Consider the following 17,376-nt stretch of genomic DNA (forward strand, 5'->3'; position numbering starts at 1 on the left):
GTCTGTCCCTTCAAACCCTCCCGAAACAGCCGACACACTTCCTTTACAATCCTCTGAAATCAGATTTTTTTGGACGGAGATGCAAAAACATTCCTGCGTCTGAGCGTTTAACTCAACACGACTCGGCTCCTCGTCGAAGCAAAAAAGTGGTTTTTAGAAGAACGTCACTGTACTTCCATGTTTCCCGCCGTCAGCGGTATTTTTCTGGTGCGGGTGAAGACAGCAGACTGTTTTTTTTCCAAACATTACACCTTCCTTTCTTCACAACGCCGACTCTAACCCTCCAGCTCAGCGTCCTCCCTTCATCAGTCCCACTTTATGGATTTTCCGTCTCCGACCGGATCTCTGCGGCTCTGAGACGGAGGAGGCGTCGAGGACGTCGGCTTTTCTTTTAAAAAGTTTAAACTACACCACAGTACACAGTTTTCACAAGTCATGCGAATATACAGGAACTAGAATTTTAGAAACCAACGTTTGAAAATAAAAGTTAACATAAAAGCTTGAAGTAATAACTACTTTAAAAGAAAATTATTATCATAATAATAATAAATTATTAGCTTGTTTGAACACAGTGACGTCTTTACATGGACTTTCATACCAAACAATAAGTGTAAACATATCTATATCACTGGCTGCCCCCACTCACCTCCTACAAACATTAAAAATGAAAAACAAACTGCATTTGGTGATCAGCTGCACATTATTAGTAACAAGTAAAACAGAGAGGGGCGTAGAAATAATCATGTCCAATAAATATCACATTCCAGACGGGGCAGACGTTAATCTGTTAGCCAGTTTACCAAAGGAACCATATTCATAAAGCATTCAACAACACCTCTAATGAAGCAGTTTGAAGTAATTAAGACAGCAGACATGGTAACGATGTAAAGTGACAGCGGGTTTTGGACGATTCGGCTCCTCGTTCTTGGTTTTTTTTGCGGCAAAGAAAGAAAAATCCCGAAAAATCGATGCGCAAAAATCTCCCATCCGTAAAAAAAAAACATAACAGGAGGGAAAATAAGGCCCCTTAAATAAATATTCTCATTCTTCTTTTTTAATGGTTTCCCAGGAGAGAAAAAAACAAAATGAATACCACACGTCTACCGTTAAAAAAATGGTCTTCCCACGCCGTAAGAAAAAACTTATCAAAAAGGACCCCGGCCGTCACGGCTATACCATCCTGGAGTTAGTGTCCGAGGAAAAGTGTCCCAGGTTTTGTTTTTGCCGGCGACCCCTGTTGTTTTTCGGACATTTCCTAAAGAGACACAGAGAGAGAGATTTATTTATTTATTATTATTTGTTTTCCTCATGAGTTTTACTACAGCACAAAGGAAGCAGGTTCTTTACATCCACAGAACCTGCCTTAGAAACATCACGTTTTTAAGTTTTCTTCAGTATCAAAGTAATCCAGTCACAGCTGTCTGTAGATCCACGGGCTCACTGCAAACAGGAAGTGCTAACAGCTAATTCGGCAAAGTTTCAGGGAGCTTTGGGGGAAGTCTGCAGCTTCTTCAGATGTTTAGCAGAACGCTGCAGCGCTGTTTTACTGTGGAGCTCCAGAAATGATTTGTGGACTACGAGACTTCACCCGACTTTCCATCAGCGTGGAGGGAGGAGATAACGAGGTGAACATTTTACTGTATTTATCAAAAATAACGCCTACTCACACTGCTGCGTGTTGAGAAGTGCCTTCTGTTTAACTTTGCCGAGGCGGATGGATGCTTCCCGGTAGTGACATGTAGGTGGAGCAGTACATCCACGTTTATTAGCAGATGAATTTAAAAACGTATCAATGAAAAGAGCGGCTTGTTTCGCTGTCAGACAGCTGCCAAAACACCTCGGCAGTGCCACGAGAGACGGGAGTTTTATTTCCTCCTCGGGGTGACGGAGGAAAGTCTGCCGGCTGCCTCCGAGCAGAGAAACGAGGCCAAGTCAAATCCCGTTTAATTCTCCTCAGCTTTAAGCCTCAACTGTCACCGGCAGCTCCGTCCTGACAGACATCACACCTACACCTCACGTGTGACGGAGGAACGACGAGGCTGCGTTCACAGGCGGCGTTGTTCTGTCACTTTTTTTTTGTCCGGCAGAGACAAAAAACATTCAAGTAGCAGCAGAGACGCTTTCAAATGTGGCTGAACAGCTCACTCATAACGCTCCTGCCGCACACTGTGAGATCATTGTTACGTCCTGTTGTACATGTGTTTCACTTCACATTATGCACGAGGGGATTATCAGCAGGTATTATACGATGTTATTATGTTTTCTCCACAGGTGGATTAAAACCGCTGCGGTGGAAAATCAACCCGCCTTTTCATCGTCGTCGTAACTCTGCGGTGATACCAGTAATTTCTCTTTTCTTTAACCTGGTTTATTTATCTTCTCATGAGGCAAAACTGAAGGAGAGGATGTGTGGACCTTCAACACCTCTGAAGAGGAAAGTCTGTTGTTGTTGTTGTTGTTTGTAACGGGACGCTGCCTCACCTTGTGATGCACATCACCACGGCGACGATGATGGCGATCTGCACGGCGCCGATGATGGCGGCGATGAGGACGTAGTGGAGCTTCTGTCCACTGGGAACCACGTAGAGGATGTTGAAGTCCTGAGGCTCGTCACACTGAGCGCCTTTGTAGCCGGCATCACACCTGACACACACACACACACACACACACACACACACACACACACACACAGAGGTTTAACACCACGTCTCTGCAGGTCGCAGCACTCTGACATTAGCAGCAGTTCGGGCAGTCACACACCTGCAGGTGGCCATGTTGTATTTGATCTCACACTTCCCGTGAACACAGAAGCCGGCGTAGCTGTCGGCGCAGGGGATCGGCATCCCGGCGTAGAAACCGTCGCCGTGGTCCAGACCCGTGGTTTCTGAACGGGTCGAAGGGAAAAACAAAAAAACAAACACACGTCATGAGAGCACGATCAGCTGGAGGACCAGCTGCTGTACAGGTGAGTGCTGGAGGACGTCACGCTCATTTTCAGCCCAGATTTTTAATTATGGGTCGACTGATGTGGGCCGATACGATTATTAGAAATCAAGGAGACTGAAAACTGATATTTAATTTGCAGTAAAAACAATAAAACTTAATAAACTCAAACATCGTAAAACACAAATGCTTTGCACATTAAGACGTAATCACTGCGGTGATAAAGAAACAGCCTCTGTGCTGCTCATTAACATGACGGATGTGCAGCAAACTCACATCAACACGAGGAAACAAACCGCGTGGACGAGTTAAACTTCACCGCGATGTTTAATCAAAGCTGTTGATTTGTCGATATCCTCAATATTAGAGATCATGGAGATCAGTTCGAGGAGCAGAGCTGTAAAAAAAACAAACTGTACGAGCGTTATTTCAGCCGTCGTTATGGAAACCGGAGATTTAACTTCCCGTCTTGTACTTCACAGCACGAGGAGGATCATCACTACCTGCGCTCACACGATGCCTCCACTGCTGAGTAACTGATGTTGTAATTACAGATTCAAACAAATGTGTCATTTGAACATCCTGGGAATCTTTCCAGCACGAGACGAGCTCCGGCAGAGGAAAACATTAATAACCATCATTTTCTCGAGAACCCGTATTTAGCTGGTTTTTTTTCAGCCTCAAAGACAGATGATTATAATGTGACTCAGAAATCATCAGCGAGCAGCAAATGATGAGGAATCCAGCAGCATCTCCCGCTCGTTAACGAAGCCGACGGGCCTCGTTTCGTTTCTGTGCTCACGCTGACAGATTAAAGGGGCATTTCACGGTTTTAAAAACAACATTTTAAACGACTCACGAGCAGCGAGCGTGTTGGAGATTTTGTAAAAAACGTCCTCCAGACAAGATTTTGGCAGAAATGTTGATTTTTTTCATTTTCTGGCGAATAATGAGCAAAATATTAGCATCGTATCAGATTCTAATCTTTAGTGACTGCACCAACATTTTTCTGTCCCCATGTCCTGTGTGTCAGTACTTTCATATCGATGGACAGTATAAACTGGATACCAGACGCCAAGATGGCGTCGTTTCATTTAAATGGCAAAGAGGCAAAAAGGTTTTCTTTGTTCTGACGAAGACTCACAATTAATCTTGTTTGCTGTTTGCGGCGTCCTGTTAATAATTTATAGATGTACAGGACAGGAGTCTGCAGGCTAACGCTAAGCTAGCTGTGTTGTCTTTGAAGCGTTGGCGCGGTGGAGACTATCAGGGGAATCAGCTGTCGTGCTGCTGATGATTTGATTGAAAATAATGTTATTTTAAATGATTTTGGCTTTGGATTTAAAAACTCGACTTAAAAACTACCGAAAAGCTCTTTTATCTGCAGGGTTAGCGGTTAGCTTAGCTTAGCATAAAGCCTGGAAACAGGTGGGGGAAGAGTTAGCCAGGCTCTGTTCACAGCTGAAAACATCCACCTGTTGTTAATATGACACATTTTTCTGCTTTTTAAGTTTAAGATTTAACCCGCGACGACTGAGATGACTATTTTCTTCGTTTCTGAGTTGAGCATTTTGAACCGCTCTCTCTTTGGAAACCTTGAGCGATAAAAGGAAAAAAAAAGGACAAAGTTTGGTTTTATTCATTTATGACTGAGTCTGAATGATTCGTCGTGATGAAGGACGTGTCCCGAGGCAGCGTTTTATTTGACGAAGGTCTTCATCATCACCTGGACGATCCAGAGGAGGAAACACTGCAGAGTTCAGATAAACGGACGTGAACACTGCAGCTATGAACGCAGCCTTTTTCTCGCCTCTTGTGTCTCAAATCATCAGCGTCAGAAACATGCTGCTGCGTCCTTCGCTGCTTGTGATGTCAACAATGCCGCGGTTTAATCCGATCCTCCTATTGTCCGTCTCCGAGTCCGAGTTAAAACACAAAGTGAAGGAAGTGACGGAGCCGTGGAGGAATCATCCCCCCCGAGATGTTTTAGTTGCTGAAATCAATGCACAGAGCGAGCTGCAGATAATAAAACCCTCCGGATTCTGTTTCATCTCCTCTTTGATCTCCAAACTCAGCGCTCGCCTCGTGCAGCTCGGTGACGAACGCTGCAAAATGTCCTCGTTCTGCTCCACTAATCTCTCTGTGTGTTTACTTATGAGAAAATTACAGCGTCACACTTAAAGTACACAGATTCAGAGCAGAGAGAAGTTTGATTTTCCTGCTCTGTTTTCCCCCCTGAGAGGACATTATCGTGTATTAACAAGATTTGCGTTAAGTTTTCTCCTGCGGTTATTGCTCCTCAGAAGGTTCAGACGCAGGTTAACAGGCTGCTCAAAGGCCACAGGAAGTTTTACCATCACCTACATTAAAGGCATCACAACATGGTTTTATAATCTGAGTACAAATTAACACAAAGTCTCCTGGGGCATGTTAGCACTGTAGCTCCAGCTCTGTTCAGACCTGGTGTTACCATCCGTCCTCAGTGATCCACCACTTATGATCGGATCTGGGACAAACTGACACGATGATTTTTACACAAAGAAATAAAGAAGTTCATGTCGAACATTTGCCGAATTCACAAGAAGGCCCAAATAATGAAGAATTAGTCAGAGACAGAGTTTCACACAGTTTATAAAGTGTCTCCAACTCAACAACTCACTAAATTGACACATTTTCAAAGGGAGTCTGGTGACTTTCTCCACGGGGACAAAGAAGTAGCCTATACTGGTTACTGTTTAGTGTATTTGTAAAATGTTTCTTCTTTCATAAATTGAGTGTAAATGGTGAAATCAGTGTAAACAGTGTGTTCAAACAGCTGCTAAATGTTGGCAGGTCAGACTTTAGCACTTTAGACACAGAAGCAGACAGGCTGGTGCAGCCATGCTGCCACAAACTGACACTTTCTACAAGGAAACACACAACTTACTGTTTTCATTTAATGCTGAATTTACAAGAAGGAGACAATGATTCAGAATCTGTTGTCGCCGTTTCACAAAGTTTTGTTAAGTTTCTCCTCATGAAACAACTCTTAAAATCACTACATTTGTTAAGGGAGTCTGGTTCTTCTTCTTCTCCTTCCACAGAATCGATCAGATCACTGCCTGAACTACTGATCGGATCACTCAGGATGTATTTTGGTATCTGGACCTCCGTCTGATGAGCCTTTGACACTGAGCTGTGATCCACATTAACAGTCCTGCTCCATATGAGCAGACTGAGCTGCAACTCTGCGACGCTGTTTGTCCACTCGTCCGTCTTTAAGACTTTAAAATTAAGACTCATTTTTGGTTGCTTACCTAAGACGTTTACTTTGAAAGGACTGCTGTCGTCTTTCTTCCCCAGTTTCTCTTTATCAGCTGTGGAGGAAACAGAGGCACACAGTCAGTTACATACAGAAGGATAGTTACAGTTACAGTTACAGTTACAAACAAGTTGTATTTTCAACAAAGTCTTGATCTTGAGAAAAATCTTGATCAGATTTTAGCAATTCATTCATCCTGGAGTCTGTGGAAGATATTAGCTCTCTCTGTGTGTGTATGTGTGTGTGTGTGTGTGTGTGTGTGTGTGTGTGTGTGTTATTTACTCTTCAGGACAGACTAAAGGAAGTGGAGGATGTTTACTCGACGTCTGAGTCTCGCTCTGTTTGTCAGAGTCGAGTTGGTGAAGGGTCAATCTGTGTGTGTGTGTGTGTGTGTGTGTGTGTGTGTGTGTGTGTGTGTGTGTGTGTGTGAGACAACGGTGGGTGACGGTAAAAACAACACAAAGAGAGGAGCGGCAGGTTCGGTGTGTTGTCGTGGTTATTTTTCTGTCTTCACGTCTTCACGCTGTCTGCAGGAGGAGAGGCTGCTGGGAATGTTAAACAGAGCGCACACACAGACACACACACACACACAGACACACAGACACACACACACACGCTGATAGCCATGCACACACACACTCATCCATTTTTAATGCTTCATCATTCCTGAGGAAATATTGATAAAACTCTCTCTCTCTCCTTCTCTGTCTCTCTCTCTCTCTCTCACCCTCCTCCCATTTCTTTCCTCCCCCCTGCCGTCTCTCCCCCTCTCCTCCCCCTCCCCCTCCATGCCCACTCTGTCTCTCACTCTTTCTCCCCCCTCCATGCCGCTCCCTCCATCTTCCCCTCTTTGTGTTGTCAGAGGACACAGAACAGAGAAAATACTGCAGGAAACAACGTGGAGCGTCGCTTTGCGTCTGAACCGAGACTCTGCTGCGGTTTTGTTTGTGGTGAGAAAAACAAGCCGAGCAGCGATTTATGTCGTGACAGCAGATACGAGAGTTAAACCTCGATCGAGCCGCCGTCAGACTGCTGATATCAGTCAACAGATGGTTTTTATCTCGTGTACAGGACGACAGCCGCTGCGTCACCACGTCCTGACAGAAAGACGTGTTCTCACCGTCCGTGGCGTGTCGGTGACGTTGACCAATAGGAGCAGAGATCGCTCGTGATGTAGTTGGTGCTGAACACTACCAGCATCATACGTACAAATCTGCAAACCACAGATACGTCCGAGGTGGATATTTGTACCAAACGCGCTGAATCACGTTCACATTATATGATTATCAGCTCTCATTCATCAGGAGGTCAAGGGCAGGGTGGTGGTGTCATAGAGCCGAAGCCACGCCCGTTCCAGTTTCCACCATGGGACCTTATTTCAGAAAAACTGTGCATGGAGAGAGACAAATAATTCATCGATCCTGTTTGATTTGTGTCATGAATCACACACACGATGTTTGTGAAGGTTAAAAGATCATTTTAAGTCATAAAGTCTCAGCTGATTTAAACATTTGTTCTGGCTTTGGGTTGAACCGTCTGAAATTGTTTAGCTATTCGGCTATTTCAGTCATAAACCGACAAATTCAAATTTTTAGCTTATGATGGCGCCAGATGAAGTCAGTCAGGAGATAAATGTTTTCTAAATGACTCCTCTGGGGAAGCTGAATGTGTGAAGCGTGCAGTATTTCACAGTTCGACTGCTGTTCCTGAGCTGCGGCGTTGAATAATTATGAATATTATGACGTCACAGTTTATTTAACCTCTGACCTTTCAGACAGAAAATGTCATAACTTCATACTTTTATCCTGTTAGACTTTTGTGTTCAAGTTTTATCTTAATAATCGTATAATTTCTTATCCACCTGGCGTCCGTGTGTGAATCCTGTCGCATATTTAGCAACAAGTTCACAAACTGCTGCGACACCATGTTGGTTGACAACAACACATCAGCTGATACAATATTTAATATGAGTAATGGATCAAAGACGAGTGCAAAGTGAACAACAAACAGAAGCTGTGGTGAAGGAAAAGCTTTAAATATAGCAGTTTTTCTGTCAGGAACAATAAAAACGACTGAATTAATTCACCGTGATGAAAATCGACTCCTCTGAATCTGGTTTCTGGTGTTTGGTGAATCAAAGCTTTGGCCCGACGCCTCGAGGAGACAGCAGATCATGAGAGAGGGCAGGTGCTCTTCACCTCAGGGTGCTAGACACCCACATAACCCCCCCACCCACCACCTCCCTGAGCCAATCAGACGCTTGGTCACCAGCCACCTTAAAGCCATAACGACTGACAAGAAATCCATAAATCCTGCCAGGTTAGCGTCTCCTGCCAACACCCACAGAGACAGAGCTCAGAGTGTGTCTGCAATAAGACGACACATTGTGATTCAAGGTGAGTCTATCAACATAAATCAGATCTGAGAAGATACTCGGGAGGATGTACTGAGTCTGGAGGAGCTCTGGGTGTTGGCACAGACTCTCAAAAACATCAGACAGCAAACTGTGACTGCAAATGAGGTTTGTATCTAACACCTCCCTCCTCCTCTGAAGAACCCGTCAGCAACAGATCAGAAGAAATCAGCTCTCACAGATATTTTGTAACACAAACAGATCTGCGACAATCTGCAAACTATTTGCATGTTTTTGGTTCCGTCCCACGATGTGAAAAGTTTTGGCAGCATGTCCAAACTTTCCAATAATTTATTTCACTGAAGCTTTTGACTTGTTTTTGAGATGCACTTCCATCAAAGACACACAGCAGGAAGGATGTTACGCAACAGGCCTGAGATCAAACCTCAGGAAACTGTCGGTGAGATCTTATTGACAGACGCTCAGACTGGACGACAAAATCAAATACCTCGATATCAATACTGGAGAGGTGACTATTGGTACTTTGACAAAATATGAACACAACAAGCCCACATGCACACTAATAAACAGATTGTTATCTGATTTGTTACCAGATTATCCAAGTGGTCACGTAATCGAACATTTAACTCTGGACTCTCATCGGTTCTGAACACTTTGATTGATTTGTGGACGGTGACGTAGCTGGTTAGCTAGCTCGTCCTGTTGTTTAACACGATGTGAAATTATATTTACTGTTTGTCGACCGTACACAATGTTATTGACTTTGAATCTTGCTAACAGCTGAGCTGAAGGGTTCAATGAGCTCAGAGGACTCCTTTATTTTACTGTTGCTAAGTCGTATGTTTATAAATATTGCAAATGTCCACGTTGTGGGACGACTAAAGGATTATCTTATCTCTTATCTTAATTAATGGATCTTATGGATTAATTGCAATGACTATTAGTCAGACTCTCAGCTGTTGCTCGAGAGTTATTGCTTGTGAAAAACTTTATATTTTAGTTGCAAAACACGTTAAAATATACTCAAATGTGTTTTTCTTTGGCGAGTGACCATAGTATAAGTGGGATAATGCCCCTCGAGGTGTCCATCATCAGGAATGAATGCAGGGCTTTTAACTAATTACTCCTATATTTCTGAGTACCTCCTCCACCACTTTATTGAACCAACCTGATTTTTTGGACTCTGACACCACAGACCTGTGATCCAGCAGTTAGTCCGGACCAAATGATTCCTGTTGCGTCAGATGAAAATGAGCGAGGTGTGGATTAATGTCTCGTGGAAACAACGCTCGGCTCCAAAGGAAACAAACTGCACGCTTGGTTTGTGGGTTAATTGAAAACACTGGTGATTAGACACATTCATTTGTCTGACACGGCTTCAATAATGAGGCTGATTTATGGTTGAGATGAAACGGTCACAGCTGTGCAGTCAGCAGTGTTCACCGAGGGTGAAACAACATCAATCCTGCGTTTTACTACATCAGCAAGTTAATGTGGAATAATGATCTCCTCTTCCAACACAATAATGTTGAAAAGAGGAGGAATTAAACAGCGAGGAGTAAAATCTGCGATTCAGGGAGAGTTTCATCTGAAAATGTCCTCGGAGAAAGTGAGAGAGACGGACGTCTGACGGAGGAGACGGGGGGAAGGACGTCTGCTGTCGTTGGATTCAAGGACGGAAATAAATAAATAAGAGAGACGGATATAAAGAGGAGGAAAACAGGATGGACGGATGTGTGAGATAAACAGAGGAGAGATAAGGAAGCAAGGTAAGAATAAGGCAAACAAACTGAAAAATGAGGGAAATAAAGACACGAGAAGAAAGGAAAGAGGAGGAAGGTCAAAAGAGAGAAGAAGAATTAGAAGAAAGAAAGAAAGAAAGAAAGAAAGAAAGAAAGAAAGAAAGAAAGAAAGAAGAAGAACAATTTAAAAGAAAGAAGGAGGGGTGGACGAGGAAAGAATAAGGAAAGAAAAAATGAAGGACCAAGGAAAAAGAGGAAGCAACAAAGAAAAGTAAACCTGGAGGAAACGTGAGTTGAGAAGGAAGAAAGACAAAAAAGAGAAACAAAGAGCATAAACATGAATAATGAGGAAGGAAGGAAGGAGAGAGGAGGGAGGACAGAAGGAAACAAAGAAAGGGATGATCGACAGTGACCAGAGAAGGACGGAGGTGAGACACGATGTTGAATTTAAGAATAAAAGTACAGTTAAAGCAGAATATTTCTCTCTTAACGGCACTAAAGGAAGCAAAAGTCTGCAGAAGCTTAAATACTTAAATAAGGAAGAGAAACGTTTGAGCTGGTCTCATTTCAATGGACCGAATCAGAGAAACGAAGTCTTTCATCTGAGGATCAGTGAGAGTCTGAACTGAAGAACCACTCCGACTCTCTCCGGGTCCATAAAACGCTTTTTATTAACGGGGCAGTTTATTGGTGACGAACGGGCCTCTTCCATAAATTCACAGAGGTTACGGTGGCCGTCCTCTGAAGCTCAACGGGCCCGGGTGATGGGATTTTCCAATTTGGATTCAATAAAGCTGTGATGGAGGCATCAGCGGTCAGATTCATCCGTCTGTACGCAAACTGAAGAGGCTGATATGGGCTCTCATACACACTCCAGGCGAGGTCGCAGGTCGACACTGCGAGCGCTTAGTGCTGCAAAACTGAGTCAGAGTGTTTACAGAATCTCATCACTTCTCTCAGTAACACGATAACAGCTTCAATGTGCAACGTCTCAAAGGCATCTTTAGGTTTACACGGCTGCTCCAACCTCCTAAAGAAGGAACAGACGGCAAAGTGACTCACAGGCGAGATGAATGACAACAAAATCTAAAGCTACAAAACTCAAGCTTTTTACGTGACACCTGAACGCCTCATTTCATGAGCCTGTTCGGCACGAAACACACATCCACGTCCTCCTCGTCGCAGCACATTTCTTTCCTCACGAGTGTCCATAAATCCAACTCTCCTCACCGGCTGAGCGACATGATGGCGTCAGAGCGTCACACAGCGCTTCCTGCCGGCCGCCACAAAGCTGCACGTGGTGGCTTTTTGAAAAAAGCCTCTGCCCCGGTCGCTCATGCACGTCATTGAGCAGCGTGATGACTGAGAGCTGAACAGACTGTGCGGACACACAGGTACCGACACTTCACAGAGCAGGCCGGGTCAACAAACACACAAACCAACAGTGGCTGTGTCTCCCATCGCAGCCCAAAGATCCTCTTCCTCTGAGCGCCGTTGTGTCCAAAAACTATTAGAAATGAGCCACACTGTTGTTCCTTCATCACCATGAACACACACACAGTCCTGCTGCCACAAACACTCACCACAGCACCAAATTAATCTGCAGCTGAGGATGTGTAAAACGCCTCATTCTGTGATTTAGGGGGATAAGATAATAAAAAAAGGCCTCCACAGGTGAAGCCACTTGTTCATTAGACTCTTGTCTTACCGGGGCACCTGCCCAGGTGTTTGACGTCGATCTGCTCCTGCTTCATACACGACGCCTCTCGGACCAGGCAGGGGTTGTTGTAGGAGTTCCCGTCAGTGGCGCACACCGGGTTTTCATTGTGACCGCTGCAGTCGATGTTACAGATGCACCTGAGGAGAGGAGGGAGCGTGCGTCAGGAAACCATTCTGGCCGGCAGAATAAATGTTCAGCCCGAACATGTTTCTGCCACAGCGGCTCTCATCAGCGCTGAATCATTAGCTGAAGCACATTTACAGACTTCTAAATGAAGACACAGCTCATTAATTCACCACAGGCTGAGCGTCTGCACGTAAAGAGATAATTTTAATGTATTTCAAAGACCTTTTCTAAGACAGAAGACACAATTCAGAGCAGGATTAATGTTTTAAATCGATTCATTCTTACAGACAGTAAAATAATCTTCATCTTTCCAAACATCTGACATCACAAGTCTATTTTCAAACAATCTGTCTGGAGCTCGAAATCTCTTTTGATGAAGACGACACTTTCTCCACAGGCTGACAGAACACGTTTCAAAGAGACTTTGTTATATTTATATTTTTGGGCTCTTTTCAATCGTACTTGTGTGTCTGATTTTAACTGATGTTTAGAAACAATCAACAGGGACGAGGCAGATTGACATGAGCGAGTACACCTGTCTTTGTGTCCGTAACCGTCCAAGGAATGGGCGGGACTTAAACCAGAAGTGGGCGGGACTAATCTGAAGTTATTAAAGTTGAGTTGAGCCCTCAGGAAGAGCGCCACAGTGGCCAAACTGTGTAATTACATCGTCACGTGACGCCCTGCGGCCCAAAAAGACTTTTTCTCGTAAGCTAACACGGTGAAAGAAGCGTCCATTCAGTCCATTAAAACTTGGAAAGTCTAGAAGAGCCGCACAATTAAAATATTTTATCGCTCTTTGGTCACAGGCCCTAAACGACCGGGCGGTAACCGTCTAACAGCAGCTGAACTCCATAAACCACCTCGATACCGGATTCTCAGTCTTCAAACCCGCCACAGTTGGTCTCGGACTTTCCCGACACCGGCTGTGTTCCCTTGGAGCCCAGCACACTTAGCCGCTGTTAGCAGCTACTTTTGCAGAGTTTCCTGATGAACGGATGACTTTACTTGTTGCTATGTCTCCTTAAAATCTGATCCAGTTTCATCCAAATCAGTGAATAAAGTCGTCGGTGTGTGTTTCTGTACAGTAATCTGTGAAACACTGACGTGATATCGGAGCTAGCTGATGTGATATTGTTGTTTGAAGTTGGTTTGAACAAGCTGAACAAGTGCAGGAAGATAAAAAATAAATACAAAGAAATTGATTTGTTGTCATTTCTTCAGTGTATTTTGTTAAATAAGTTCCCAGTGTGGCCGTGCATGTGATCTCAAATGGTTAAAAAGGCTTTTTTCATCACGAGTTGCTGTATTTAATATTTAATAGAAAACTATTTACAGAACAGCCTCAGATCAATGTTTTGGATCCCAGGAGTCGGAGAAGTATTAACAGGGTTCAGTCGGCTACCTGATGAGAATTTTCCTTACTCACACTTGTAAAAAGTGTATTAATTGTAGATACATAAAGAAATCAACTGATTCTGACTGATTAAAAGATTAAATGGGATAAAAAATGGACACGTTCATTAAGGAAATGCACAAAGGAGTCGATTCTCTGTGTAGAAAAAAGTCAAGAGTCAAGAGCCGTGACTTTTTATTGGAGCTGCAAGTCTTCACTTGTAAAGTAACTAGCAACTAAAGTCAGTGGATTAATGTAGTGAAGTAAAAAGTACAACATTTCCCTCTGAGACACTCAAGTGAAGTACAAGTACTTGAAACATGTACAACTAGAGTAAATGTACTTAGTTACATTCCACCGCTGCGACTCAAACACTCACCAGACGTCCTCCGAGTCTTCGTCGCACTCGGCTCCGTATTTACACGTGCTGCACTTTGTGAACTTCTTCCCGACGTCGGATCCTGAACCTTCGTCATCTGTGAAGAAACGACATCAACACAGAAAAACAATAAAAACATTGTTTGTAATTATGATGTAATGTAAAGAAGTACTCACACTGTCGGACAGAGCGACTTCATTTGTTCACCTTCATGTGAAACCTTCGTGTTTCTGTCACGACTCCAACGTTTAAAAGCTCTTCTCTAATCTCACCTCGCCGTGTCGGCTGCGCTCCTTCCTGCTCTACCAACTGTCGAACTTTCTCTCGTCTTATTTTTCATCCTTGAACAACATAATCAGATTTTATTATTATTATTATTGCACTTCTTTCCAGAACAGCGACTTGATTTCATTTGCCAAAAACAACCTCCGGCTCACATCAGTTTCTGTTCCGCTGAGCGCCGCCGCCGTTAACACTGATGACACCGTCGCTACCATCGACACACACGACACGGCTCACACACTTTCCTATCAGACACAGCTGAGTGTGCGAAGTGACTCCTGGAGCTTATCGGCCAAATGGAAACAGAGCCACGCATTATCGTCTCATGATATTATTATTATTGTTATTATTATTGTCATTACTGGGGATGCGTTTAATGCCATCCTGCATGACAGCGTCCATTTTCCAGCAGAGAGCGAGTTCAGATCAGATGAGGCGGTAACAACCGGAACATCAAATATCAAAGAGCCGCAGGGATTATTCATGGCTGCCTTTCATCAGGGAGCCGTTCTCATGATTCATCCGCAGCACTCGTGTAATGTAACAGAGGAGCAGCTCAGCGCTATCAAGAGGAGGGAAATTAATCCACAGCAAATGACAGGAAATCTAACAACCATCCCGCAGAAACTTACACCTGCAGTCGTTAAAAAAACCCTGCGTTCAGACTTAAAATCTCAATTTTAATAAATCAGACAGCAGCGTGAGAACACAACAGTCTCAACAGGCAGGATGACGGCAAAACACCTGGAACAACCAGACATGGAGGAGATACTCAGAGAAACAGAGACATCATAACGTCATCACACGTCTACTTACAGCAGGTCAAATGAGCATGAGCAGTAAAAGGTGAGGTGGAGGGGATGGCGGTGATGTTACAGCCGGGCGAGACGGCTGCCAAGCCAATGACCTGTTCAAGACTGCTTTTCAACACTTGTAAGACAGAACCAGGTATTTAAAGCCAAAACATGATGTTTTCCGAACCCTAACCAAACCTAATGAGAGCGTAAACACAACGTTGTCACAACATCAAACTGAAAACTGAAACGTTCCAACACATCCGCCAACATTTATCTTGTTGATTGGTTGTGTAAACATTACATTCTGGTTTAGAAACAGCTGAAGTACGACAACAGAAACACGTCAGTGACCTCTAAACGTCTGAACAGGTTTCTGATATCTGCCTCCCAGCAGCGTCTTCCTTATAGAGGAAGGGCCTTGAATGCAGCACTTTAACTTATAACAGAGTATTTGTGCTGCGTTGTATTAACGGTCTGAACTGAAACTGTGAGGTCTCACTCTGGAGCTGATTTCCTCTGTTATTGTAAGAAAAATGTGACTTTAACAGAGACAACACGATTAAAATGACTCGAAAGGACGGATACTGTGTGTGTGTGTGTGTGTGTGTGTGTGTGTGTGTGTGAGCCTGCTGGCTGACAGATTGGCCTGCTGTGTGTGGATGTATTGAACATGGAGAGCTCAGCCGGGGCTCGGAGGCTGCCGATCGATCGACGACGATCTGCAGCAGAGAGGCTCTTTGTTTGTGTTGGACTCTGCTGACAGCAGGAAGCTGCTGCTGCTGCTGCTTCACACGACCAGACCAACCGCAGCAGCAGCAGCAGCGGCAGCGGCGCCCGTCACGGTCACCGACGGTCTAAAAATATGAATCTCATAATCAGGGTTCATTTAGCAAAACTGACAAGCTCTTATTCGTCAGGGGGCGAGTGGAGGGCCGATGAAGGAAAAGGTAGTTAGGAGGGTTAAGAGGCTTTCTGTCCCAGGAAACCTCACTGAATCGATGGTTATAAGGTGGAAAAAAGGAAAACAACCTGTTGTGGTGATCACTGTAACTGACATACATAAAGACGGACGACCTGTCTCCACTTACAGCACCGATGAATAATTAAAACCCAACTGATCAGAAAAATGAGCCCGTGAACAAACATCAGCGTGATGAGATGACAGAAACGCTCTTCAGGTCAAGCTTAATATATTAATAAAGTGAAGTTTTTCGTTTATTATTCAACCAACTTGGTGTTTACTTTGTTCTTTTAGCTCCTAACGTAGCGCACAAACAGTTTTCTGGTGGGAAAACCTCCCACATATTTCATATATCATTAATGATCAATCGATTGTTAAGGCGGTCGACTATCGATTAAAGGAATTGCTTAAACTTTGCATCCCTGACGTGAAGCACGTTGTCCTTTGGTTTGATAAGTGTTCTGTATAAAGTTTATTATTATTATTATTATTTACACAACAAAACATGTAAACAGAGGGCCCAGGATTAAAAATACAGGAATTACCCTTTAACTTAGCTGCTGCTGTTCTTTACTCAAGCCTGGTTTTAATCTTTTTTAACACATATTTAATAATTATGCCTTTTATGTTGTGTCGATTTGCCCCCTGGTACCGGTTATTGATATTTTTCCAGGTTTTGCATCGTGTCCAGCAGCGTGACGACACGACTTCTGACTGCTGGATTTCTCGTGGTTTCATCTGTCGTTTGTTCCACCAGCAGGACTTGAAGCTCTGCGGAGTTAAATTCTTCTTTATTGTTACATTTTTTATGCTAACGTCTCACGAGTGTGCACCTGCTCATGAACAGGTGGCATTAGTCAGATCAAAATGAGACGTTTATGACCGAACGGTGCCAGGCTGCCTCATAAACGCCGTTAAAAACGCAGGTAAAAATCTGTCCAGTTCTGATCCGGTGCAGCCGTCAGGTTTGTGTTTAAAGATGCCTTGTGATGTTCAAAGTCAACCGAAGGCAGGTTTTTCTTTTCGTTTACATCCGTGTTTCAGTGCTGACGGTCGTCTTCAGTGTGTTGTTGTTTCCTGGTGTGTTACAGTGACACGACCGACAGGAAACACACGAGCGTGAACAAATGATCCAAACCACACGAGGCTGTGAGGTCTTATCATCGCATCATTTACTGTGAGGCAGCGAGGTGCAACATGGAGACCACACACACACACACACACACACACACACACAGTTCACATTATGGAGGCAGAAGAAGGTTAATTAGATGTCGACTGAAAAGGTTAAAGGATGAGCAGCTTCACACTACTAGATCTCTCTCTTCCAGTCTTTCTTCCTTCCTTGCAGGTTA

General features: G+C 43.9%; 1 protein-coding gene across 1 annotated transcript in view; it reads right to left on the reverse strand.

Moving 5' to 3' along the window:
- Positions 1 to 1,170: 1,170 nt before the first annotated feature.
- LOC141016587 (tomoregulin-1-like) overlaps positions 1,171 to 17,376 on the reverse strand; it is a 66,314-nt gene continuing 50,108 nt past the window's right edge. The window contains exons 5-10 of the mRNA XM_073491045.1: positions 13,982 to 14,078; positions 12,069 to 12,217; positions 6,240 to 6,299; positions 2,761 to 2,884; positions 2,482 to 2,643; positions 1,171 to 1,255 (exon numbers count right to left, since the gene is read on the reverse strand). Coding sequence (XP_073347146.1) covers positions 1,171 to 1,255; positions 2,482 to 2,643; positions 2,761 to 2,884; positions 6,240 to 6,299; positions 12,069 to 12,217; positions 13,982 to 14,078 — 677 coding nt within the window. The remainder of the gene's footprint in view (positions 1,256 to 2,481; positions 2,644 to 2,760; positions 2,885 to 6,239; positions 6,300 to 12,068; positions 12,218 to 13,981; positions 14,079 to 17,376) is intronic.

Source organism: Pagrus major, chromosome 21, assembly GCF_040436345.1.
Source record: "Pagrus major chromosome 21, Pma_NU_1.0".
NCBI classification, from domain to species: domain Eukaryota; kingdom Metazoa; phylum Chordata; class Actinopteri; order Spariformes; family Sparidae; genus Pagrus; species Pagrus major.